The following is a 25,000-nucleotide window of genomic DNA, read 5'->3' on the forward strand; positions in this document are numbered from 1 at the left end:
GTTATCTCCCTTGGACTTGTCGCTCACTTGAATCGGGCATTTTCAATGCCATTTCAAATCGTTCGACACTAGCTCGAGCTATGCTCGTCAAGTTTGTCCTTAATCTCAACCTGTTTTTGCTCTGATATTCTAAAGAACCTAGAATTATTATTTTAGATATCAGATTAAAAAAGCTGTTTAACCAAAGTCGTCGTTTGTTGTCTTGGTATACCACTCAGTTCAACACGTTGCTCAAAAGAAGAAGAAGACGATTTTTTTTTTTAAAGCTAACAGTTCAAAATCATAAATGATAATAACATTGTAACAAAATTAATAATACCGGCACGGTTGGCCTAGTGGTAAGGCGTCCGCCCCGTGACGATCGGGAGGTCGTGGGTTCAAACCCCGGCCGGGTCATACCTAAGACTTTAAAATTGGCAATCTAGTGGCTGCTCCGCCTGGTGTCTGGCATTATGGGATTAGTGCTAGGACTGGTTGGTCCGGTGTCAGAATAATGTGACTGGGTGAGACATGAAGCCTGTGCTGCGACTTCTGTCTTGTGTGTGGCGCACGTTAAATGTCAAAGCAGCACCGCCCTGATATGGCCCTTCGTGGTCGGCTGGGCGTTAAGCAAACAAACAAACAAAAAACCCAAAATTAATATAAATATTGGGGGCGGGGGGCTGAGGCGAGCAAGTCTTTATCGGAAAAAAAGAGCGTGACTGTGAGTTACTTTGCCACTGTGTGCATGTGTGTCATTGCGTGAGCAATGTTTCCTGGGCTGAGAGCGAGAGAGTGTGTGTGTGTGTGAGAGAGAGAGAGAGAGAGAGAGAGAGAGAGAGAGAGAGAGAGAGAGAGCAGTCGTCTGCCAAGTCGATGATAAATGTTTTTAACGCCCTCACGGTGAAACCATTAGGGGCATGATCCCGGAGAACAGTCGAGATAAAGTTTGAAATTTCAAAATAGCTGCCAGCTCAATAAAACCGAGCACTCTGTGTCGCCCTGCACGATTTTCAGCGGGAAGTGAAACCAGTTTCCGCCATGGTTTGCTTGTTCAATCAGTCATTCTCAAAACCAAGCAACCAGCAGTTATTTTTAGGTTACTAGTCTGTAAAGTGGACTTTTGCCTTTCGTCCGGAAGTTCGGTATAACAATAGAGTTTTAATGATAACATGAAATACATATCACCAAGCAGTGTGACCATGATGTGCACGCTCCAAACCCACAGTACTCATGTACTGTGTTCTGTTCAGCAGTAGAAACGATATAAACGCTTTTCAGTCAGATTGTCTGTTTGAAGCACATTGAAATTTGATTTTTTACTTCAGTTTAAATACCTTTATTTAGGGGTTTGTATTTGTCAGTAAAACGCTTTCTGGCTACCACACCATAAAAATGTTGTCTGTCGAAACCATTTTTTTTTCCAAACTCGTATTATATAGTCTTCATCTGGTAATCTGGTTGAGTTTGTTTGTTTGTTTGCTTAACGCCCAGCCGACCACGAAGGGCCATATCAGGGCGGTGCTGCTTTGACATATAACGTGCGCCACACACAAGACAGAAGTCGCAGCACAGGCTTCATGTCTCACCCAGTCACATTATTCTGACACCGGACCAACCAGTCCTAGCACTAACCCCATGATGCCAGACGCCAGGCTGGCAATCTGGTAAGCAGCAAGACTCGGAGAGAGAGACAGATATGTGTGTGTGTGTGGTGTGTGTGTGTGTGTGTGTGTGTGTGTGTGTGTGTGTGTGTGTGTGTGTGTGTGTGTGTGTGTGTGTGTGTGAGTGTGTATGTGTGCGCGCGCGTGCGTGCATTATATGAATTAGTCTTCATAAAAACTTTAAAATTCCAGCATAGCAAACCTGTTCCCTCTTGTAAGCCTCAAGCGCTACTTGATCAGCATGTAACCACGCGACATTTCTTCATATCACACAGGTCTCTGAGATCCTGATACCCGTCGTGTGTATGCGTTAAAATATGCTTTCAAAATAAATGTTACCGATATAGCTGGCTGCGAGGTCTTACATCGGAGCGTTACTTCTATTTTTGTGAGCAGTCAGTATTAAGTCCTGATTAGCATCCACACATATTATTTCTACTTTATAATCATAGTGGTTTGATCACGGTCTAGTTACGGTGAGATACGTATAGTAATTAATTACAAGTAATTAATTAAAAGTTCTCGAAAAAAGGGAGCATCCAAGTAGCAGAGGGTCACAAATCACGTGTAGAAGTGAATAAAATTATGTCAGTCTTGTGTCTGCGTTAATTTCTTCGGATCATTTTCTGTGGAATTATTTTGAATCAGTTTGCTGAATTGAAACGTTATTTTGTGTTGGTTCTTACCACAGGCAGAACAATTAATTGTCTAGGAAAGATACACACACGTGTACTGTACACAAGTAAGAGAGAGGAAGAGAGAGAGAGAGAGAGAGAGAGAGAGAGAGAGAGAGAGAGAGAGAGAGAGAGAGAGAGAGAGAGAGAGAGCGAGAGAGTGAGAGAGAGAGAGGGGGGGAGAGAGAGAGAGAGAGACAGAGAGGGAGAGGGGGAGAGACAGAGAGAGAGAGAGAGAGAGAGAGGGAGAGACAGAGACTGAGAGAGAGAGAGAGAGAGAGAGAGAGAGAGAGAGAGAGAGAGAGAGAGAGAGAGAGAGAGAGAGAGAGAGAGAGAGATCGTCTGCCCAGTCACCTTTTGGTTTTGCAGTCGAACCTAACAGTGTTCTTATTGCTATTGTTGTTTTTGTTTTTGTTGTCGTCGTTTTAAATTATGAATAAAAATAACATAAAATCTTATAGAATAAAATATGATTAAAACAAAATTTAGAACACATTGAAATAAATTACATAAAATACGGTAGCATGATATCAGATAACGATAACATTTGAATGAATACACGAGTAAATACAGAAATGAAAAGGGAAAAAGAAACACAAACATAAACAAACTAGCTCCTCGGACTCATCTTTGACACGCATGATTTCTTCTTTTTTAATAAATTTTTTTCCCTTCTGTTTCTTTTTCATTTTGGCCCTACCTATGACAAGCGACTTGGTAGAACCACTCTACAACACTTGACACTTGAGCATGCGTGTGTAAACAGGTCGGAGAAAGTAGTTCCGCTGACTAATGCACAGAATAGACCTAAGCTCATTTGCTTTGATGTAGATATACTATTAATACTACACAAGTAACTGAACATAGACTTTTGTGTGTGTGACACCATCCCTTCTGTCTGTCTGTCTGTCTGTCTGTCTGTCTGTCTGTCTGTCTGTCTGTCTCTCTCTCTCTCTCTCTCTCTCTTCGTCAGACCTATGTGTAGCCAAAAGTGTTCATTCTCAACTCCACGCGAGACACACAATTTCTCAATAATCTGTCGTAAGTCTTTGTCGGACTTTATGACGTTGCTTTACGCTCTTTTGTTCTTTCTTTTTACGGCTAAGTTCAACAACCGGGAGTAGAGAACACACGCACCATAACTGTGTCATGCTTTATGTCAGCCTAAAATAATTATCTCTTTCGTTTACATTGTGTGGCTAAACGCCGAATGGACATTTCTCAGTGTCCGCAGGTTTTGTTGTTGTTACGCGTTTGTCTACAACCATCAGGGAGAAGCTGAACGATCGAGCGTTGTTGTTTAGGCCAAAAAAAAAATAGGTCTGTTTACGGTAACATAGGCCAAAAAAATAGGGTCGGTAGGTCGGGATTGTTTTTTTTTTTTTCTTTTTTTTTTTCTCCAAAAAACCATATTTTTACGTTATTTTGCCAAAAAAACAAGATTTTTTTTTTTCCCCCAAATGCCAAAAAAAAGTCTAGGGTCGCGCGAAAAAACTAGGGTCGGTTGGGTTACCGTAAACAGACCTATTTTTTTTTTTGGCCTTATCAGTGTTCGCGAAAAACGCATTTTCGAAAGTAGCTTCGCACTTAAAGACGTGTTGACGTCCAGCACACGTTTTACCGACAAACGTTTTGATGTTAAACGAGCGTCTTGCCGATAAGCGTTAAATTTGACGTAAAACGGACGTTTGCCGAAATACGTTTGGACGCAAAACGGACGTTTTGTCAACAGATGTTTTGCCACTGAAAGGACATTTTTCTAGCCTACGTCGTTCCCCCCCCCACCACACACACACTTTCTTCTGACCAGGTAATATGCAAGTTAAACAAACATGCACTTGTAGAGACACAGTAGTTTCTGAATCTTACATTCACTGCTAAAAGTTGCGGAGAAGAATATTAAATGTTTCGCCTTTTCAAATTTGTGTTTGGTTTAAGAAGAAAATGACGGCTTCAGTCGACTTTTATCTTAATCACATCGCAGCAAGTGAAACGACATTAACAAGCTGTCAAAGACCGTTACTCGACATAACTTTTATGGTAAACGGACTTGAACACTTTACATTTTTATTTTCAGGTTTGCACGTTTGTTTGTTTGTTTGTTTGAAACATTAATTTAGAAAAGAAAAATACCGTTCTTTTGTCGTACACATTGTCTGTTGTGTGTGTGTGTGTGTGTGTGTGTGTGTGTGTGTGTGTGTGTGTGTGTGTGTGTGTGTCAGTGTTAGTGTGTGAGTTAGTGTGTGTGTTAGTGTGTGTGTGTGTGTGTGTGTGTGTGTGTGTGTGTGTGTGTGTGTGTGTGTGTGTGTGTGTGACCCAGATGTCCATGGGAGCATTTCTGTGAAATGCACTATTTTCGTTTTCGTCATGCATGTTAATGGGATGCGTGGCATTAGCGTACCTTTCTGACTTGAACATTAATAGATCGCCGATTAATGAGCGGCGGACATAAAGTCTTGCACGGCGGTTGTTGACAATTTCTGATACATACACAGGTTTAGTCTACCCTCTTTCCTATGTTTTATAACTGTATTTCAAGATTACTCCCTCAGAAACACAGAGCATTTCCATGAATAGTCTCCTCTTTGGTTTTTTCTTTTTTATTAATGTGCTTTTTCAGAGGTTTTTTTACGTGTTTAATCGTCAGTGTATAGTTTAAAGTAGTATTAAGCCTACTGAAGTAGAACAAGCATCGGCATTCAAGCTTATTTCAGTTTATTTTATTTCAAGTAATACAATTTATTGTGCATGCTACGTTTGAATTCGCTGCCTGGGCCGAATAACAAACGGCCTACGGGGCAATGAAACCATATGGTTAAGATAACCAGATGTGTAAACTTTATATGAAACCAGGTTTTTAAGCCAAGAACTGGGAACAATAAAACCTGAACTAGTTATAGTGAAGCGTCTGTGTACTATGGGCAACGGCTTGTTTACTTCCTGGAAAAGTGGCTTCTGAAATAAACTATCTATACTGAATAAATCCATAGTCCATTGCTCTAGAAGTTTCTACAACGCGGTTGCGTTTTGGGCTTAGGCCCTGTTGACGTAATGATTGTGTCGATCTCACCCTTTGCACACTGTGTGCAACCGCGAAAGAAAGTAGTTCTAGTTTCATACTGGGGAAAAAGTCAATTGCTGCGTGCATTTTACACACACACACACACACACACACACGCACGCACACACACACACACACACACGCACGCGCGCACGCACGCACACACACACACGTACACACGCACGCACGCACGCACACACACACACACACACACACACACACACACACACAAACGCACGCACGCACGCACACACACACACACACACACACACGAAGACACCGTAATCCAGGGGGGGATTGTCACGGCTTTCAAGGAGGGGATAAAACATTGTTTTTGTTAATGCAACAAAAATTCCATTCCGGTATAATTAATTATAATTGTTTGGTTTCTTCTTACTTTCTAGTTTGTATTAAGATGTAAGAAAAGAAACACGTCACAACTTACGCAATGTAAGGTAAAGTTTGCAACAACGTTCATCGGTCACCCACGACGTCAACCTCTCCCGAAGAAGAGAGTAAATACGGAAAGCACCCCGTTAACCCCTTGAAGTTATTTCTACGAGTGTGTTTTCCTTGAAAAAGTTTTCAATGAGCTCCAGAAACTACATGAATCAGCTATCTGGTTAAGAACTATACCATATCCCAGAGCATTAAAATATTTTGTTCAGCAATGACAAATTGAGACCCTCGATTCATCAAAGTTGTGTTCTGTCACACAGCTGACATTGAAATAATTACTTGTATACTTCATTGGCACTGCATTGCGAGCGCGTCGTAATTACGGCATAATAGGCTTAGATACTGGACACTCTTTGAAGGGATTCACACTAGACTCACAGTTATAAAGCGGACTTGTGGACCTAGCAGATTTAGATGCATTTTCACTCCGTTACAAGAGGTAGTAACGCAAAAGCTGACATTCCACATGTCTTGAAACTCGAGAAGCTACTTAAAACTGGCTGTAAACTCTGTAAGGAAATCATTATACGTACTTAGACAGCAAACGATGACATACAAACAAATCATAATGTGTACTTAGACACCAAAAGATTGGATACACATAAATCATAATGCGTGCTTTGACATCAAAATATGGACTTCAAATAAATCACAATGCGTACTTAGACACCAAAAGATGGAGTACAAATAAATCACAATGCGTACTTAGACACCATAATATGGACTTCAAATAAATCACAATGCATACTTAGACACCAAAATATGGAGTACAAATAAATCACAATGCGTACTTAGACACCAAAATATGGACAACAAACACATCATAATGCATACTTATTTACACCTAAGTAGGCTACAGGAAACCAGGATTACAAATTAGGAGTGTCGACACCGGATCCTGACACGGACAAGAACGCCAAGTCAAATTTTATGTCAAAAGAAATATATCTCGTTCAGTAAAGCAACAGCTTGTTCTAGGCGTCCCCGCAGCCAACTCGTTCCCATATGCCTCAAGATTCTGTGGGCCTAAGCCTAAATCGTGACCACCCCAAGTTGGAAGCACGACTGCCCATAAACTTACACGAAAGAATATAGTACCGGACATATGCGAGTAAGTGTAGGGAATCGGACCTATGTCAGGCTAAAATCTACAAATTTACAAGTAACATCTGGTGATTTGAAGCGGAACTATGCATCATGAAAGAAAAAAGATTGCATGCACAGAATAATAACTGTATCTCAAGTTATGCCACGTCATAAAGAGCTGCAAATAATTATAGTTAACACACGGATCAATAACCTTATGAAGAACTATGAAATTAGATCCTCGTGTAAATAGAGTGAAATACATTTGCCGCCGGAGTAAGTCTCATGCGGGAGGTGTGTTTATAACCTGCCCTGTTATATAGTGCTATATGTCTTATGTAAAAACAATGTCCTGTTTGTATTATTGTTATGTACCACGCCTGAATTTCTCTATGAGATAATAAAGTATTCTTATTCTTATTCTTATTCTTATGCAGTAAATTATATTGTGCACAAATAACATAGAGTCAAGTAAGACACTTTCGCAGCAGCAGCAGCAATGACAACAGTATCCTGAATGTCCCTCCAGTTTCTGTTCAGTCATTTGATCCAAAAATAATGCTGACGAAACGAACGTAATGAAGGGCGTACATATCATATTGTTCCTTTATTAACCCTGGTTCTACTGCATTTGTCAACGAAATTGACGGCGGAATTCAAGACTGAGGACACGGGTCACGCCTCTTTATATTACGCACACGGATGTCAATTCTCGCATGCCCCGCGGGGTTCTCGAGACTGACAAGAAACAGCCGTTATAAACAATCCTAAGATGAAAAGTAACCATCAACAAACACGCACCAGCCTATGATGTAAACACGCACTGTCACGGACGAATAGACCGACCGACAGACAGACAATGTTTGTTTGTTTGTTTGTTTATTTGTTGCTTAACGTCCAGCCGACTACGCAGAGCCATATCAGGACGAGGAAGGGGGGGATGAAGGGGGCCACTTGTCAAGCGATTCCTGTTTACAAATGCACTAACCCATTACTTGTGTCCCAGCAGGCTTTAGTAAAACTAAATTAATACCTACTGGAAGATTACCAGTTTCCAGTATGTTAAAATAGGCTTAACCTATCTACTGCTGGATTTACATCAGAACACTAACAGATTAAACTATACATGAATCGTGAGACAAGCGGCAAGAGAAGAGATTTTTGGAAAAAATACAGGTGAATGAGCAAGAAGGCAGAAAAAAGAAAAGAATTCATGAAGAAAAAGAGAGCATGACAGGAAAGAGGAACCAAAAATCTACCTAACAGCAAACTAGAAAGCTCCTGCGGTTCCAAAAACAGGAGGGGCCTTTAATTTCATAACCGCAGCGCCCCACTGCGGGACAGACAGACAAACAGACTGACAAACAGACAGACACACACCGACAGACAGACATACACTCACACACAGAGTTGAGGAGCGCTCCAATAGCCGTGAAACACGGGGAGCTAGGGGACTTATCGGTACGGGTTCCTCGATGTCTCGGAGGTATTGTTTACTCGACCAGGTATCTCTGTGGGTTTGCCAGTAGAGCGGGTTATCTACACTACTTAGCTGTAGAGTCTATATATAACTCCCTGAGCTACACATATCGTATTTCATTCACTCCTAGTATATATGGAAGAAAGCCAAAAACAAATAGACTGCCAACGTTTCAAAGTTCAGAATAAAAAACAAGAAAGGTATTCTATTAGAACGTTATATTAATTACAAAGCAAAACGTTACGTTTACGTGTGTTTTACGCGACCAGGCTTAAGCAGGGCGGGTTATCTATAAACACATGTACTATTTAGTAATTTAATACAAACAAAAATTCTTTCTTTATTTGGTGTTTAACGTCGTTTTCAACCATTCAAGGTTATATCGCGACGGAGGGAAGGGGGGAGATGGGATAGAGCCACTTGTCAATTGTTTCTTGTTCACAAAAGCACTAATCAAAAATTTGCTCCAGGGGCTTGCAGCGTAGTACAATGTATTACCTTACTGGGAGAATGCAAGTTTCCAGTACAAAGGACTTAACATTTCTTACATACTGCTTGACTAAAATCTTTACAAAAATTGACTATATTCTATACAAGAAACACTTAACAAGGGTAAAAGGAGAAACAGAATCCGTTAGTCGCCTCTTACGACATGCTGGGGAGCATCGGGTAAATTCTTTCTCGTCCCAACCAATATGGGACTCCCCCTAACCCGCGGGGGGCACAAACAAAATTTGATTATTACGAATTCAAATAGAATCCTAAGTAAACGTAACGTTTTATTGTTGTCGTAAAAAAACTACATTGTTCCAATAACATCCCTTTCTTGTTTTAAAAAAAACAACTTTGTTTATGGAAGGAAAGACACTTAATTGCACTGTTTCGCACGACTCATGTTTAATTATAGATAGTTATTTCTTGACATTTTCTACTTAGCTTCGTAATAACATTGTATTGTATTTATAAGCATTGCGAGAAAATGTCGTGCCTCACTGTAAAGTGAAAAAGGGTCATGTGAACATTATTTTCAGTTTGGATACAGAAAAATCCCTTTGGTGAAATACAATGTACAGTATTCCTCATCCCGACAATGTCAGAACATGACTACAAACACGAATATTGTACACTGTATGATAATACTACACACTCAATGTCAAGTTTTGTAAATACGCCAGTTTACAAAGTTTTTGTTTTATAAAACATTCTTTCCCGCGCAAACTATACAAATGGCCAGCCGACGCTATGCTTATCACTAAAAGCGGACAAACACTCAAGTCCTTAATGGCAAAAACCCGTAGGACTTTTAACATTTTTACTACTGCTACTATCAGTAGTGCTTATGCTTATGCTTATGAAAGTATTCATAAATTGTGTTGAAGGTTTTGGTATTACAAAATATAATGCTACGTCCCGGCTTTAGCGCTAGGTAGTCAACTTTCAGAGAGTAGTCAGCTATTGTATGCTGACCACTGAACGTAATTAAAATAAAATACATTAATATCAAGTTAATCTTATTGTAAGAAAATGAAAGAAAAGCCCTTATACGTATATATTGCTTTTTCATATGTTACGTGGATTTCCATTGGTCAATTGGGCAAAACTGAGCTCAGTGCAAAAGTGATATCGACGACATTTCCGTCGGTATCAGTTTTGATATCGACGACCTCATTATTGCTTCCCCACTTCAAAAACAAAAACACCTAAATTTAAAAACAAACAAATATATATGAAAATGTAATTATCCCAGAATTTAGTTGAGCAAGTGACTAAAGACTTTTTGAAAGAAAAGACATTTTGAAATACTGAAAAGTACAAGAAAAGAGTGAACAAAAAGAGATAATAATCAGAGGGAGGGATATGGAACAGCCAAACTGAGACAAATACTTTTGTAATTTCTTTACACTTACAGTAAATACAAAATGTTCAGAGAACTAGCAACATATCTGACATTGACTGACTGTGTGATGATATCTTCTGCTATTGGTCTGTTTCGACAGTGATATCAAAATCGAGACCGGACTGTCTCAACAGACCATAGCAGAAGATATCATCACACAGTCCGTCAATATTGGGTAATATCGCATTCTTTATCAGTGTAATTATTAGATACACCAGGTAACTTTTTGTTTTTTTGTTTTTTTGTTTTTTTTGCCAAGCACATCATTGTGGGGCTTTTAATCAATAACATGCATCCGTCTACAATGTATCACCAGGTAACTTTTGGTTTGTCTTTTCTTATTGTCCTAGTGTGTGATGGGTTCATTGTGTACAGGCAATCTAAAAATAGACACAAGTCAATGATTACAACATTGCTTACCGTGTTTGCACCAACTCATGAAATGAAATAAAAAGTGTCGTCAAAATTTATTTTTGATCTTCATTGACATAATTGTTTGGGAAACTCCCTCGGGAGGATCATGACATTTACGTTATGGTAACTGACGTGATTTGTGGGGGGGGGGGGGGGGGGAGTAAGTAGATGGTGGTTTGGGAGAGGATTGGGGGTATAGGGAATTGTTTTTACTCATAATAGACACACATACAGGAGCAAACACAAACACACACACACACACACACACACACACACACCGTGGCAGACACACACAATCACAGCATGACAGACAGACAGACACACACACACACACACACACTGACTCGACGCACACACACACACACACACACACACACACACATACACACACACACACACACACACACACACACACACACACACACACACACACACACACACACTCAGATTTCTATTGCAGATTGTATACAATTGTCAAGGTACAGATACTTGACATTTTAACAGTAACTATGTGCATGTGGGCTGTTTTACGATTCTTACCAATACCAGGATAAATTCCCTCTGACTGCAATACTGTTCTGTACATTACGTGGCAGAAAACATATCATGAGAGACTACTTTTGTCCTGCACTACTGCCAAGCTAAAGATCAAGTTTCAGCTTGCTGAATTAGTCTGCTTCACTCTGCTTCTTTTGTCTGGATTTTTTTGTAAACGAAAGTAGAACCCAATGGTGTCCCTAACATGTCTATTCAGCATTACGTAGAAAATGAACAGAAACTCGTCGGCATTGGCGAAACCTTGGTTTACTTTTACACATGACTGGAGCGACAACATGTCATTCAAAATACCTCTTGACGAATGCAGAAGACGGCTAAATTAATCTGTCTCCCTTGAAATATAATCATTGATATCAAATATTGATATATTTCCTGTTGTTGTCATCATAGAAATAGACAGGTAGTGGTAGGCGCCTTCAGCGATCTTGAAAACTCGGCGAAGAGGCAAACAGCTTTAGACCTCGTGGGCCTAAGCCGAAACTACTAAGCAGTGGAATGATGTTACATCACTGCACATCGTGTGCATGCACATTCAAGAGGACAAAGTAACAGCCGTGTGTCAGTGGGTCACCTTCTACCAGAAGAGACCTAAGCCAGTCTGATGTGATAATAAATTGTCGTGTGATTATGGTGTTATATATGCAACCAGAGTATGACAATGCTTGTTATCATTAGATACGTCATAGCTATGATATGATGATATGACAGTATAATTACAAAAGTGTAATGTGTAATTATAACCTGCAATTAAGTTCTTGGCCGTGATGTAGTGAATTGGCAATTATTGATCGACATTGCGTGTCATATCTATCTAATGATCAGCTGTACCCTGCGGTTATCAGCCTGATTAATATAACAGCACAAGCAAAAAAGCGCTGTACAATCATTGGAAAAAGACAACAACATAACATTATATTGCTATTTCATATGTTACGTGGATTTCCATTGGTCAATTGGGCAAAACTGAGCTCAGTGCAAAAGTGATATCGACGACATTTCCGTCGATATCAGTTTTGATATCGACGACCTCTTTATTGCTTCCCCACTTCAAAAACAAAAACACCTAAATTTAAAAACAAACAAATATATATGAAAATGTAATGATCCCAGAATTTAGTTGAGCAAGTGACTAAAGACTTTTTGAAAGAAAAGACATTTTGAAATACTGAAAAGTACAAGAAAAGAGTGAACAAAAAGAAATAATAATCAGAGGGAGGGATATGGAACAGCCAAAACTGAGACAAATACTTTTGTAATTTCTTTACAGTAAATACAAAATGTCCAGAGAATTAGCAATATATCTAACATTGACTGACTGTGTGATGATATCTTCTGCTATTGGTCTGTTTCGACAGTGATATCAAAATCTCGACCTCCGGTCTCGATTTTGATATCACTGTCTCAACAGACTATAGCAGAAGATATCATCACACAGTCCGTCAATATTGGGTAATTTCAAGTGCAATCACCCACATATCAATGAATAACACAATGCACTATAAAACATCATCACACGCGCGGACACACACACACGCACTATAAAATACACATTGCACAATAATACAGCATCACGTGCTTGTGATAATGTAGAACACAAGCCGCTCGACTGGTCAGCTAGCCGCCGGTGTGCTGACACAATCGCTGTCTTTGTAAAGAAAGAGAGAGAGAGAGAGACTGAGAGAGAGAGAGAGAGAGAGAGACAGAGAGAGAGAGAGAGAGGGAGGGAGAGAGAGAGAGGGAGGGAGAGAGAGAGAGATAGGGAGAGAGAGAGAAGGGAAGAAGAGAGAGAGAGAGAGAGAGAGAGAGAGAGAGAGAGAGAGAGAGAGAGAGAGAGAGAGAGAGAGAGAGAGAGAGAGAGAGAGAGAGAGAGAGAGAGAGAGAGAGAGAGAGAGAAGACCTGACTCAGACGCGCAGCATTTCCTCATTTGTCGTTGCAACACTGATGTTTGTTTTGTTGCATAGATACAACCGCTCCCAGTTTCCAGTGCAGTAGGAAAAGAAAAGCTGGATATATATACGGGGTTTCCCGTTAAAGGCCAGCTGTCGGGTTGCCTGGCCTCAAAAATGCGCGGAGTCGCGTGCAAACAGGCGTTTAAGAGTTTTCCGAGTTGATTCAACTAAAGACTATTGACTGCGACCGACAACTCTGTCAGCACAAGAAGAGACGCCGCAGCGTTAGCCTGGCAATGACGTCATCCGAGGAACCCGATAAGGCCGCTGCGAAGTTTACAGTACAATGCAGAGTACAGCTGGGCATCTTTAATGCTGTACGCGTGATTGATTCTTGCACAAAGTAAAGTATTAGGGTGGTGGTATCAAAGCAAAGCAAACCAAATCATCAAACATTAGCCAACCAAGCAACCGACTGTGTTCTGGTGCAGTTTTTATTCTAAACAAACCGTGTCTTGCCCAGATAGCCGAAAGTCCAAACATTCCGACCGTGTACACGTTCAGGTTCCATCCTGGTATAGCGTTGTGTTCCAGTAACGATCAACATAATTGTACCCAGTCTGCATATTGCGTCTAAGCAGGTTCCACCTTAGTCTTAGACAGGCGTTGTCTTCCAATAACTACAACCGAAAGTGAAACCGGTCCATCTGACAGAGGAGTTGTGTTCTAGTAACGATAATCGAAATTCTAATCAGTCTGCACATTCTGTCCGGGCAGCATCCATCTTAATTTCTTAAACAGGCGTTGTGTTCTACGAAAAATATAAAGACATTCTAACCAGTCAGCATATTCTGTTCGTGCAGCATCCATCTTAATTTCTTATACAGGCGTTGTGTTCTACGAAAAATATAAAGACATTCTAACCAGTCAGCATATTCTGTTCGTGCAGCATCCATCTTAATTTCTTATACAGGCGTTGTGTTCTACGAAAAATATCAAGACATTCTAACCAGTCTGCATATTCTGTCCGTGCAGCATCCATCTTAATTTCTTATTCAGGCGTTGTGTTCTACGAAAAATATCAAGACATTCTAACCAGTCTGCATATTCTGTCCGTGCAGCATCCATCTTAATTTCTTATACAGGCGTAGTGTTCTACAAAAAATATCAAGACATTCTAACCAGTCTGCATATTCTGTTCGTGCAGCATCCATCTTAATTTCTTATACAGGCGTTGTGTTCTACGAAAAATATAAAGAAATTAACCAGTTTGCATATTATACAGGCGGTTTCTTCCAGTAAAGACCATGATACTAAGACATTCTAACCAGTTTTCATTATTCTGTCCATGCAGGTTCCATCCTAGACAAGCTGGGTCTACCGGTAACGGCCGAGTCCTGGCTGCGCAACGCCTCCAGGCTAGCCGGACCTCAAGACACCAGCGCCGCCATCTTGTTCCAGAAAGTCCGCGCCAAGCGTCTGTACCAGCCTCTTACCCAGGGCATGCCGGTCGAGGTGACCTTCACCTCGCAAGGGAGAGCAGTCTGTACCACCAAGCCTGTGAAGAAAGGGGAGGTCATCTTCGCTGACAAGTCCATCCTGCATGCTCAGACCTTGCCCAGCCTCAAGTTCCCCTGCTGCGCCAACTGCGTCAGGAGTCTCATCAGACCGGAGGACGTCTTCGGCGCAGAGGAGAGGAGCAAGTCGGCCCTGCAAAAGTCGTTGAAGAACTACTGGCCCGCTAGGGAGCGCCACCCGTGTCAGTGCGGGCGGGAAGTGTACTGCAGTGAGACGTGTAAGCGGGAAGCCTGGGACTGCTACCACCGCCTCATCTGTCCTGAGGTCAACCCTGCCGTGAGCAAGCTGTACCAGGTATGCGACCGATTCTTACACCCAGAACCAAATAGACTGTTAATGTTCCAAACTTCAGAATAAAAAACAAACTAAAATTGTAAGTTATTGGAACGTTCAATTAGTGACCAAACAAAACGTTACATTTACATTTTAACTAAAAAGTAACGTTTTTGTTTTGTCAATAATAAAACGTTCCAATAAACTACACTTCTTGTTTTATGATTTTGACTAGTTTTTACGTTTAACAAATGATAGTGTTTGTATTTTTAGATGTGCATGCCCTTACGACATGACAAAACAACACATCACAGACAGATAACTGGTACAGAGAAGATGCAGCATAGACGCAGGGATGGGCACTTGTCGCAGATCGGTCATTCTTGCAAAAAATAGCGCGAATTTTTCAACAGAACAGATTTACATTTCCTAAGATGACATCAGACCCTTCTGCATGTAGCAGCCTCGTCGATTGCATCGATGTCATGAAGTGGAATATGCGAATAAAGAAGTTATTTTCTATTACTACGTGCTCTGCCCTATCTGGTTTGTTTGTTTGTTTGTTTATTTGTTGTTTAACGTCCAGCCGACTACGCAGAGCCATATCAGGACGAGGAAGGGGGGGATGAAGGGGGCCACTTGTCAAGCGATTCCTGTTTACAAATGCACTAACCCATTACTTGTGTCCCAGCAGGCTTTAGTAAAACTAAATTAATACCTACTGGAAGATTACCAGTTTCCAGTATGTTAAAATAGGCTTAACCTATCTACTGCTGGACTTACATCAGAACACTAACAGATTAAACTATACATTAATCGCGAGACAAGCGGCAAGAGAAGAGATTTTTGGAAAAAATATAGGTGAATGAGCAAGAAGGCAGAAAAAAGAAAAGAATTCATGAAGAAAAAGAGAGCATGACAGGAAAGAGGAACCAAAAATCTACCTAACAGCAAACTAGAAAGCTCCTGCGGTTCCAAAAACAGGAGGGGCCTTTAATTTCATAACCGCAGTGCCCCACTGCGGGACCCTATCTGGTTAAACTGACTCTTTCACTCTTCGCACTAAACACTTCACACACAGAATCTGGGAGGATACAGACTTATTATTTCCTCACAAATAACAATACAATTCTTCACATCAATACAGCAATACCAATCACCACTCACGAACGCACAGTTCACACAGTGATATTGCAATCACTCAATACATGTGAGTACATAGTATAACAATCTTTCTTAACCATACTATCTCAATATTAGGTTATTCCACAAGAGAGGATGTTGACAGACACTCACGAGTTCGTAGTTCTCACTTCATGCCGTCCTTTACACACTCTTGTGCCACTGTAATCCATGCAGATACCGTTTTCCCTATCTGACGTTCCTCCCCGAGAAACACTACTTCGCCCTTAGCGAAAAGTACCGGTTCGTCTCAACGTCCAGTGTTGATGGGGACTCCACCGTCCATCCACCTTCGCCGATGTGACTTCTTGTCCTGACATCGTCACGAACTCTCCAGTGTGGGTTCCAACCCCCGGACACCGTCATGGAAACTCCTAAAGAATTAACCCAAGTCTTAAAATAACATTCTCTTAAACCATCTCTTCTTTCTAAACAGTCGTGTATCATCTCTCTCGTTCATTCTTCCCTTTCTCTCCCTCTTGGCCATATTTACTAAATACATTACGTAATCCAAACATAATAATGACCACACTCTCATTCTCCATTCTACATTCACAACTAAACATTACACACGTTCGTCGCGATATAACCTTCGTGGTTGAAAACGACGTTAAACACCAAATAAAGAAAGAAAGATTACACACGTACTTCTGACATCATTCCATGTATGTCATTCCGTCCACAATCAATATCCAAGCTATACTTAACCCATGGATCACTTAATCCATTAATGACACTACCATACATAGCATCAACATTTATGTTCAAGAAATTACCCAACAAAAACGTAATACAATCCCAACGTCAACGAGAATTCTCTTAAAAACGTCACACTAGAATTTAGTGCACTTTGCATACACTAAATTTACATTCCAGTTATGTATTCAAGCTTCAATATTATACAACATAATAACTCATTTATCTTAAAGGCACAGTAAGCCTCCCGTAAACCATCACAGAGCTCCCCGAGCGTCTAAATACAGTACAAGCATACTTCCATTTGAACGCTCACCGAACGGGAACATCCTGGCTGCTTTCTGTCGAGCGTGAGACATTTTCAAAGAATTTATTTTCGTAGACTTGTTCGTTAACAACAACGGCACCTCGTTTTTGCGCTAGACCTAACTTTTAAAATCTAAATAATAAATTGACAGCTTGTTACACAAACATTCTTTAATCATAAAAGAATTCGTTTTTCATCAAGACAAGATCAGAACAATTCGAAGTTGTGAAAGTTTAAAAAAAAGAAAAGCCCGGAAGCAGGGTCACGCAAGGGTCGTAGCAGACGGTTTATCAGTGCAAATCGCCGTTCCTCTCAACAGTCAAAAGCCATCGCTAGAGTTCTTGTGAACCACAGCCGTTGTTTCGTGCATAAAAAACGTGCTATTGCAGATAAGCTCACATCGAGTCGCATTCATGACTAACTGACGACTGCATTGTGAAAAAGGAAAACTGGATCACACGGGTTCACGATGGCCCAGGGGTAAGATAAACCACGCAAAAATAAATTCTTTGAAAATTGTTCGCTCTTTACGGAGGGCACCTAGGATGTTCTCAATTGGTGAGTGTTTAAATGAAAGGGTGTTTGTACTGTGTGTAAAAGCCTGACCGTATCTGTGATGGTTTACGGGAGGCTTACTCTGCCTTTAAGAGACCCGTCTCAAGAAGGAGTTCTTGTTACCAGAACAAGACGACAAGCGTAAACCAACCTCCTTGGTTTCTAGTTTGAATCGCTGTGCCTCTCTCAGTATATCTTTCAAACTCGTAAACACAATTCTGTTAAGCCAGGGCTATTTCCTCGTGAATCACACGAAACCCGTGATATCGCTTCTAACCTGTCTACGCATCAACAATCCATTCTTTAGGGAGGTTAAAATCACTACGTCTTTACAAAACTCAACCTATCACCAAATACCTTACTCACATCTTTGTGACAATCGAGCAGTCAGGATCTTGCTCCAATGGGGAGATAAAGACAAGAGGAACAATGAAGGGGGATAAGGGGTAACAGAAAGGGGTGGGGGTGGCGCACATTACCATAACACATATACATAAACAGTTAATTCTTGATGACAAATTGCTAATTGCTAATTGACAAACCAAGAATTCTCTTCTTGACCATGTATTCAAAAGTAAACATCTCTGACGTCATTAGTGAGAAAAGGTAGAGAAGGCTTCATAATTCGAAGCATCACGTCACTGACAACGAATTTAGGAAAAGAAGACTGTTTCGGTGAACAATCGTAAGGTCACCGCCAGGCTAAGCGTGTCTCGGTGTCGGATCTCATTATAACATTTCTACAACGCAGGTGTGCGACTCCTACAAGAACCTGACGTCCAGCGACTGCACGGCCTTCGAGGGCTGGTGGTCAGCCTCCTTCAGCCCCGTCCTCCTGGCCAAGCTGTGGGCGCAGATCGTCTGCACGGCGGTCAAGCTGGGCAATGACAACGGCCGGTCAAGCCCCGCCCCCACGGACTGGGCACTGGCCAGGGCTCCCTACCGCCGGTGATTGCATGATTGACAGCTGTAGATGAAGAACTTTAATTCCCATATAGGTGATACCTTTCAGGTCCCGCCTTTTTCTGTAGACTGTGTTTTGCGTGTTCTTACTTTTCTTCTTTGCTTGCTTGTTTCTTTTTTCCTTTTTGTCTCTTTGTCAGTATTTCTTGTGTTGGCTTTGTGGTTGAAATGCGATACATAGAACATGTGCAACTGTTGAACCACGAGAGTTATAGAAACTTCTTATCTTTTCTGAGTTGTACAGTATATATAGTTCTCCTGTTATCATAATGTATGTCCTTATTGTATGCCATGAGTGTGACACCGAAGAGGACCCTTCTCGAGAACTAACAACCAATTCTGCAAACAAGATGTTTAATCGTCTATTAAATGTTGTCCAGATTTATTGCCTACGGGTCAGGACTCAAGGCCGATGTTTTTCCGAAGATGCACGAACTGATGACGGAGATTTTCCGTGACCTCGGGGACGGTCTGAGCTACACCATCACCAAAGAGGAGTTCAGCGGCAGATATCTGCAGGTCTGTATGACGTCACTTGTGTATGACGTAATATCCTGTCGTTTAAGTCTCATGTACACGAAGCAAACCTGTGTGCCATCCATGTGGGTGGTATGCAGCCGCGAGATCAGATTGGTGTAAATAAAAGATTTGTAGTGATTTCAACCAATCAGAAACCGCTGTTTGTTCCCACCCAGTTGGGTGGCACCCACTTTCGCTTCGTGTATCTCAGCCCAGGCTGGTGTCTTCTGGCCAGTAGTGCTGGCGTGCTGTCTCCAGATGTGGGCATGTCTGTGGAAAGTGCTCAGGGTTTTGCTCCTCTGAGCCACACTCACATTGGGCAGTATCATTGAGTCCCAGTCTCTTGGGGCGTTTCAATACACTCAACAATATTCTCCTTATCTCACCCACCCAACCAGTCCAACCCCAGTCTACCCACTCACCTTCAATGTAAACTGTGAAAAATACCCACCTTTGCATCGGTCCCGGTAGTAGGGACGATAAGAAAAACAATTTTTTTTTTACCAACCAGCCAACCAACCAACCCAACCAGTCCCAACACCAACCCACCCGCCCAGCCTACACACTCACCCTCAACTCTGATTGTCTTTTGACTAAGTGTTTTAACGTAGAGGGGGGAATCGAGACGAGGGTGTGGTTTGGTGTATGTGTGTGTGTGTGTGTGTGTGTGTGTGTGTGTGTGTGTGTGTGTGTGTGTGTGTGTGTGTGTGTGTGTGTAGAGCGATTCAGAGAAAACTACTGGACCGATCTTCATGAAACTTGACATGAGAGATCCTGAGTATGGTATCTCCAGACACTTTTTTTCTCATTTTTTTGATAAATGTCTTTGATGACGTCATATCCGGCTTTTCGTGAAAGTTGAGGCGGCACTGTCACGCTCTCATTTTTCAACCAAATTGGTTGAAATGTTGGTCAAGTAATCTTCGACGAAGCCCGGACTTTGGTATTGCATTTCAGCTTGAAGGCTTAAAAATTAATTAATGAGTTTGCTCATTAAAGTTGTCATTAAAATCGATTTTTCGCAAACAGATTTAAAATTGATTGCATCGTATTCTTCATCACATTCTGAATCTAAGAATATATACAAATGTCATGTTTACTCTTAAAATGTGATCACAATTAACGAAAATAGATTAATTAATCTTACGATTAAAATTTAAGAAATCGATCCAAACATGATTTCATCTTATTCTTTATCATTTCCTGATTCCAAAAACATATAGATATGATAGGTTGTATTCAAAACAAGCTCAGAAAGTTAACAAGAATACAGAAAAGCGCGCTTTCCTGCTTTGCACAATACGCTACCGCGCTAATCTGGCGTGTCAATATCACTACGTTTTGCACGTGGGAGGTGAGCGATTTCCTTTACGCGGGGATTGACGAAGCTGTACTGTCTTGGTGAAAAAATACAGTGCGTTCAATTTAATTCTGTGAGTTCGACAGCTTGACTAAATGTAGTAATTTCGCCTTACGCGACTTGTTTGTTGTTCTTGCAGTTAGTCTGCAACACGCAGTCGTTCTCAGACGCAGACAACCCCATGGACTACCCCTCAACTCTGATTGTCTTTTTCGGTTCTTGCAGTTAGCCTGCAACACGCAGTCGTTCTCAGACGCAGACAACCCCATGGGCTACCCCTCAACTCTGATTGTGTTTTTCGGTTCTTGCAGTTAGCCTGTAACACGCAGTCGTTCTCAGACGCAGACAACCCCATGGGCTACCTGTGTCGCGGCATCCACTCCGAGCCGATGCTGAGGCCCCTCCTGTCCTACTTCCAGAGCAAGGAACACGAGGGCGACTTCGCGGGGCTCTTCCCTGTGCACGCGTGTCTCAACCACTCGTGTGCCAACAACGCCTTCGTGTGTGACGGCAAGACGCCGGACAAACGTCCAGGCTGCCACGTCAAGGCCAAGAGAGACTTAGCTGCTGGGGAGGAGGTGAAGAATACAGTGGAACCTTCTTTTAAGACCCCCAATTTAAGACTTCCACTCTTTTAAGCACCTGGGTTTTTTTTTAAACTTTATGTTCAAAACCTCTGTAAATCGACCCCCATTTTAAGACTCCCTCTTTTTTAAGACCTTATTTTCTCAGATTTTTGGAGGTCTTAAAAGGGGGGTTCCACTGTATAATACAGGGTGGTCTCTAAAATGTACCTATTTTAATTGTTCTTCCACATTTTGTGTTTCTCCAGACTGTCATTTCTTTTTCAGGCGGAGCATAGAAGAGACCTCAGAATGTACGAGGCCATCAAGAAAAATTGCAGTTATGTCATAATGAAAATGGACATTCAAGTTTGGGTATCTTATCTGATCTAATTTTAATTTGGATGAAATTGATCATTGTACTATGTGTCAGGAATCAAAAATGGCCTTGCTGCTAAGTGTGCTGAGTGGGAAGTGTTTGGTGATGATTAGAAAAACAAAAAGACACTGTTAGCGTACAAGGAAATAGTGAAACAAAATATTCCCACTTTACACAGAAAGAAGTATGCAGGTTGTTGATTTGTCGAATTGTCAAAGTTGAGGGGTGGCATTTCACTTTTAATTAACATTTCACAGAATAATCATTTTTGTTTTATGCTTTTTCATCACAAGTGTTCACTGAACCAGGAAGGAAGGAAGGAAGGAATGTAATGTCGTCCTGTGATGTTGTCACTGTTGTTTGTCTAAAGAAGCATCCGACGAAATATGTTTTTATTTATCATCTCAGGTGTTCAACCAGTACATCGATGTGAACCTTAGCCGCAAGGAACGCCGCTTCGCTCTGTATCGCTCCTACAACTTCTGGTGTGAGTGTGATCGCTGCCGCTTCGAGGGGGACGGGCCCGACTCGTGCACCGAATGCAATGTCAAGGCCACGGAAGGAAAAGAGTTCCCCAAGTGTTCTCGCTGCAAGCAGGCGTGGTACTGCTCCACGAAATGCCAGAAGAAAGCTTGGAAACGGGGACACAAGAAAATCTGTGGTCTGGAACTGTAGGACTGTGAAGTGCCTAAACATCTACACTCGTAGATCTTAAAGCCTTTACTTAATTGAGCGAAGTCGACTACGCGAAGTATATTTCGCGAAGCTGGCCGCACGGAGATTTTGCATTGGGTTTTTGGTAAGGCCAAAAAAAAAAGAAGGTCTGTTTACGGTAACATAGGCCAACAAAATAGGGTCGGTAGGTCGGGATTTTTTTATTATTTTTTTATTTCTCCAAAAAACCATATTTTTACGTTATTTTGCAAAAAACCCAGATTTTTTTTCTTTTTTTTTCCCAAATGCCAAAAAAAAGTCTAGGGTCGCGCGAAAAAAATAGGGTCGGTCGGGTTACCGTAAACAGACTATTTTTTTTTTTTTGCCTAAAAAGATTTCGCGAAGTCAACTCCGGGCTCAATGAAGGAGCGCCTTAAACGACAGATATCGTATATTCTAAACACAACATTTTGTGACATAGTACTTAGTTCTACTAGCAAAGGGGGCTCACACACTAAACTCATAGTGTTCACAAGTGAACACTAGTCAACACATTATGTGTTACTTTTGCCAGTAGACAAATTTACTATGATACAAAGTGTTCAAAACCTGTTACAGAAATGTGTTTCAAAGTAGAACACTTCTGTTTAAAGTGTTCGATTTTTGTCGTCTAAGCCTGTAAAAGAATACTCGTATTAGGGTGTTCTTCTTCTTCGGCGTTCCAGAATTTTCTGGTTACGTGTGAGCTCGTTTGCCCATTTGGGTTCCCCACACTATACTCTGAGAGCATAGTCAGCTTCACTCCGTTTTCGTTAAGTTGGCATGCTGGATATTTTCGTGTATCCATAACCCACCGAACTCCGACATGGATTACATGATCTTTTCCGTGCGCACTTGGTCTTGTGCTTGCGTGTACACACGAAGGGGGTTAAGTCACAGGGTGTTCATTGTGACTTGATTAAGTCAGAAATGTTATGATTTTCTCCAGTATGCTTTACGAGCATGCAGATGATTTAAAGCCGATACCTCCCTTCCGTGTGAACAATCATGTACAACACTAGGGATCCTTGCAGGTTTTCACATGGAATAAGATCATCCCTCCACTTGGACACGTAACAAAAATGAACACCCTGACTGCTTGCTGTGGTGAGATTGAATTTTTTTCATGAATTAATTTCTTAAAACGCCACTATAGTGGCTTTTACGATATTGATTCATCAAAATAGTCCTACGGTGCCCAGGCTGTTCATTCTTAGGAAGTGACCAAGTGGAAGGATGGCTTCATGTAAAAGGTCTGGCCAGATCTGAGACGGTGTTTTCACGGGAAGGAGTGTGCCTTTAAGGATGCTCGTATTGATAAAAAAAAAACGCTCGCGCTGGACCCGAGTACTCTTCAGACACACACACACACACACACACACACACACACACACACACACACACACACACACACACACTCTCTCTCTCTCTCACTCCCTCCCTCTCTCTCTTTCTTTCTTACACACACACACACACACACACACACACACACACACACACACACACACGAGTACAGACTCATGCACACACACACACACACACACACACACACACACACACACACACACACACACACACACACACACACAAACAGTAACACTAACGCATGTGCACAAAATGAATCGAACCCGGCGGATCACTTTGGCCATAGACTCTCTCGTGCTCTCTGTCTCTCTTTCACCGAGACCAAACCCTGCATTGTAATTTCTTTGCCGAGACCATTTTCCCACCCGTTGTCTGGCTTGCACTGAAATCATGCTTTTCTCGTCACTGCGTGTTCGCCGCCCAAGTCTGCCCTTTAGTTCAGGCTGTTCGCAATGCGACCAGCCTCCCACCGCAAAAACTCCCACCGTTAAGAGTGGTTTTTGTGATTTATTTGGCATTTAGGTCCCAGGTAACATTATGAAGTTTTAATACGATCAATCGGACCTATTATCAAGTTAGTGTATCAACTTTTGAACGAACTGCGCCCAGTAGTTTCCCAGCAATAAGCTGTTAAGTCGAAACAGACAGACACACACAATTAAAGTCTGCAGGACCCTCCTACTCCGTACTCGGGGATATTCCGTGTACAGATCTGAACATATCCATTGTGGTGGTCATGATCGCTCTCTCGAGAAGGGTTGCAGCTTTAAGCGTGTGTCGTTTAATGTGTGTGAAAGAGTTCTCGTATTTATTGTACCTTGGTGATATCTGAAATGTTATGGTATACTTCCAATGTCTTCCATAAGCGTGATAACTGATTACATCTCCAGCGTTTGTGAGAGCTAGTCACCAGAAAGTCGGGTAAAACTGACGAAATAATGATAAAGAAAACCGTACATACTGGTTTCTGCTGTTTGTCCTTTATTGTTTTCATAAAAGTCTCTAGTATCTAGAGACCTGATGGGGCAGGTTCGATTGTGAGAGGAACGGCATCTAAAGAACAAGCATGATGTGGAAAATCGGAAACAAACAACCGTTCAGACCTTTTGTGTTGAGACGTACGTATGTCTACTTCGCAGCTGCACAACCCTTGCAATCGTCTCTGCACCCCAGGCGAAATGATGTCTAAACACAAGAGGCAAATAGCGTCTCTTTTGGGGGCTTCATAGACTTACATTCAAATGCTATGTAGTTTGGCGTTTACAAGAGTTTTTGATCGTTCTTTTTGATGACTAATAACTGTCTTCCTTTGACGCATTTCGTTTACCTTGTATTTTTTCCACATGTTATTTTGTAGAATAATCTTTTTCCGCGAACGTTGTAAATGAGAGTATTTCTGTTTGGA

At 41.5% G+C, this 25,000-nt stretch overlaps 1 protein-coding gene across 1 annotated transcript in view; it reads left to right on the top strand.

The window, feature by feature from the left end:
• The window catches only part of LOC138960113 (histone-lysine N-trimethyltransferase SMYD5-like), a 30,893-nt gene extending 8,504 nt beyond the window's left edge, over window positions 1–22,389 (top strand). Inside the window, exons 2-6 of the mRNA XM_070331861.1 lie at window positions 14,517–15,034; window positions 18,505–18,701; window positions 19,097–19,235; window positions 20,907–21,173; window positions 21,946–22,389. Coding sequence (XP_070187962.1) covers window positions 14,517–15,034; window positions 18,505–18,701; window positions 19,097–19,235; window positions 20,907–21,173; window positions 21,946–22,212 — 1,388 coding nt within the window. The 3' untranslated portion in view covers window positions 22,213–22,389. The remainder of the gene's footprint in view (window positions 1–14,516; window positions 15,035–18,504; window positions 18,702–19,096; window positions 19,236–20,906; window positions 21,174–21,945) is intronic.
• Window positions 22,390–25,000: the final 2,611 nt, after the last annotated feature.

This window comes from Littorina saxatilis, linkage group LG2 (assembly GCF_037325665.1).
Source record: "Littorina saxatilis isolate snail1 linkage group LG2, US_GU_Lsax_2.0, whole genome shotgun sequence".
Lineage (NCBI taxonomy): Eukaryota > Metazoa > Mollusca > Gastropoda > Littorinimorpha > Littorinidae > Littorina > Littorina saxatilis.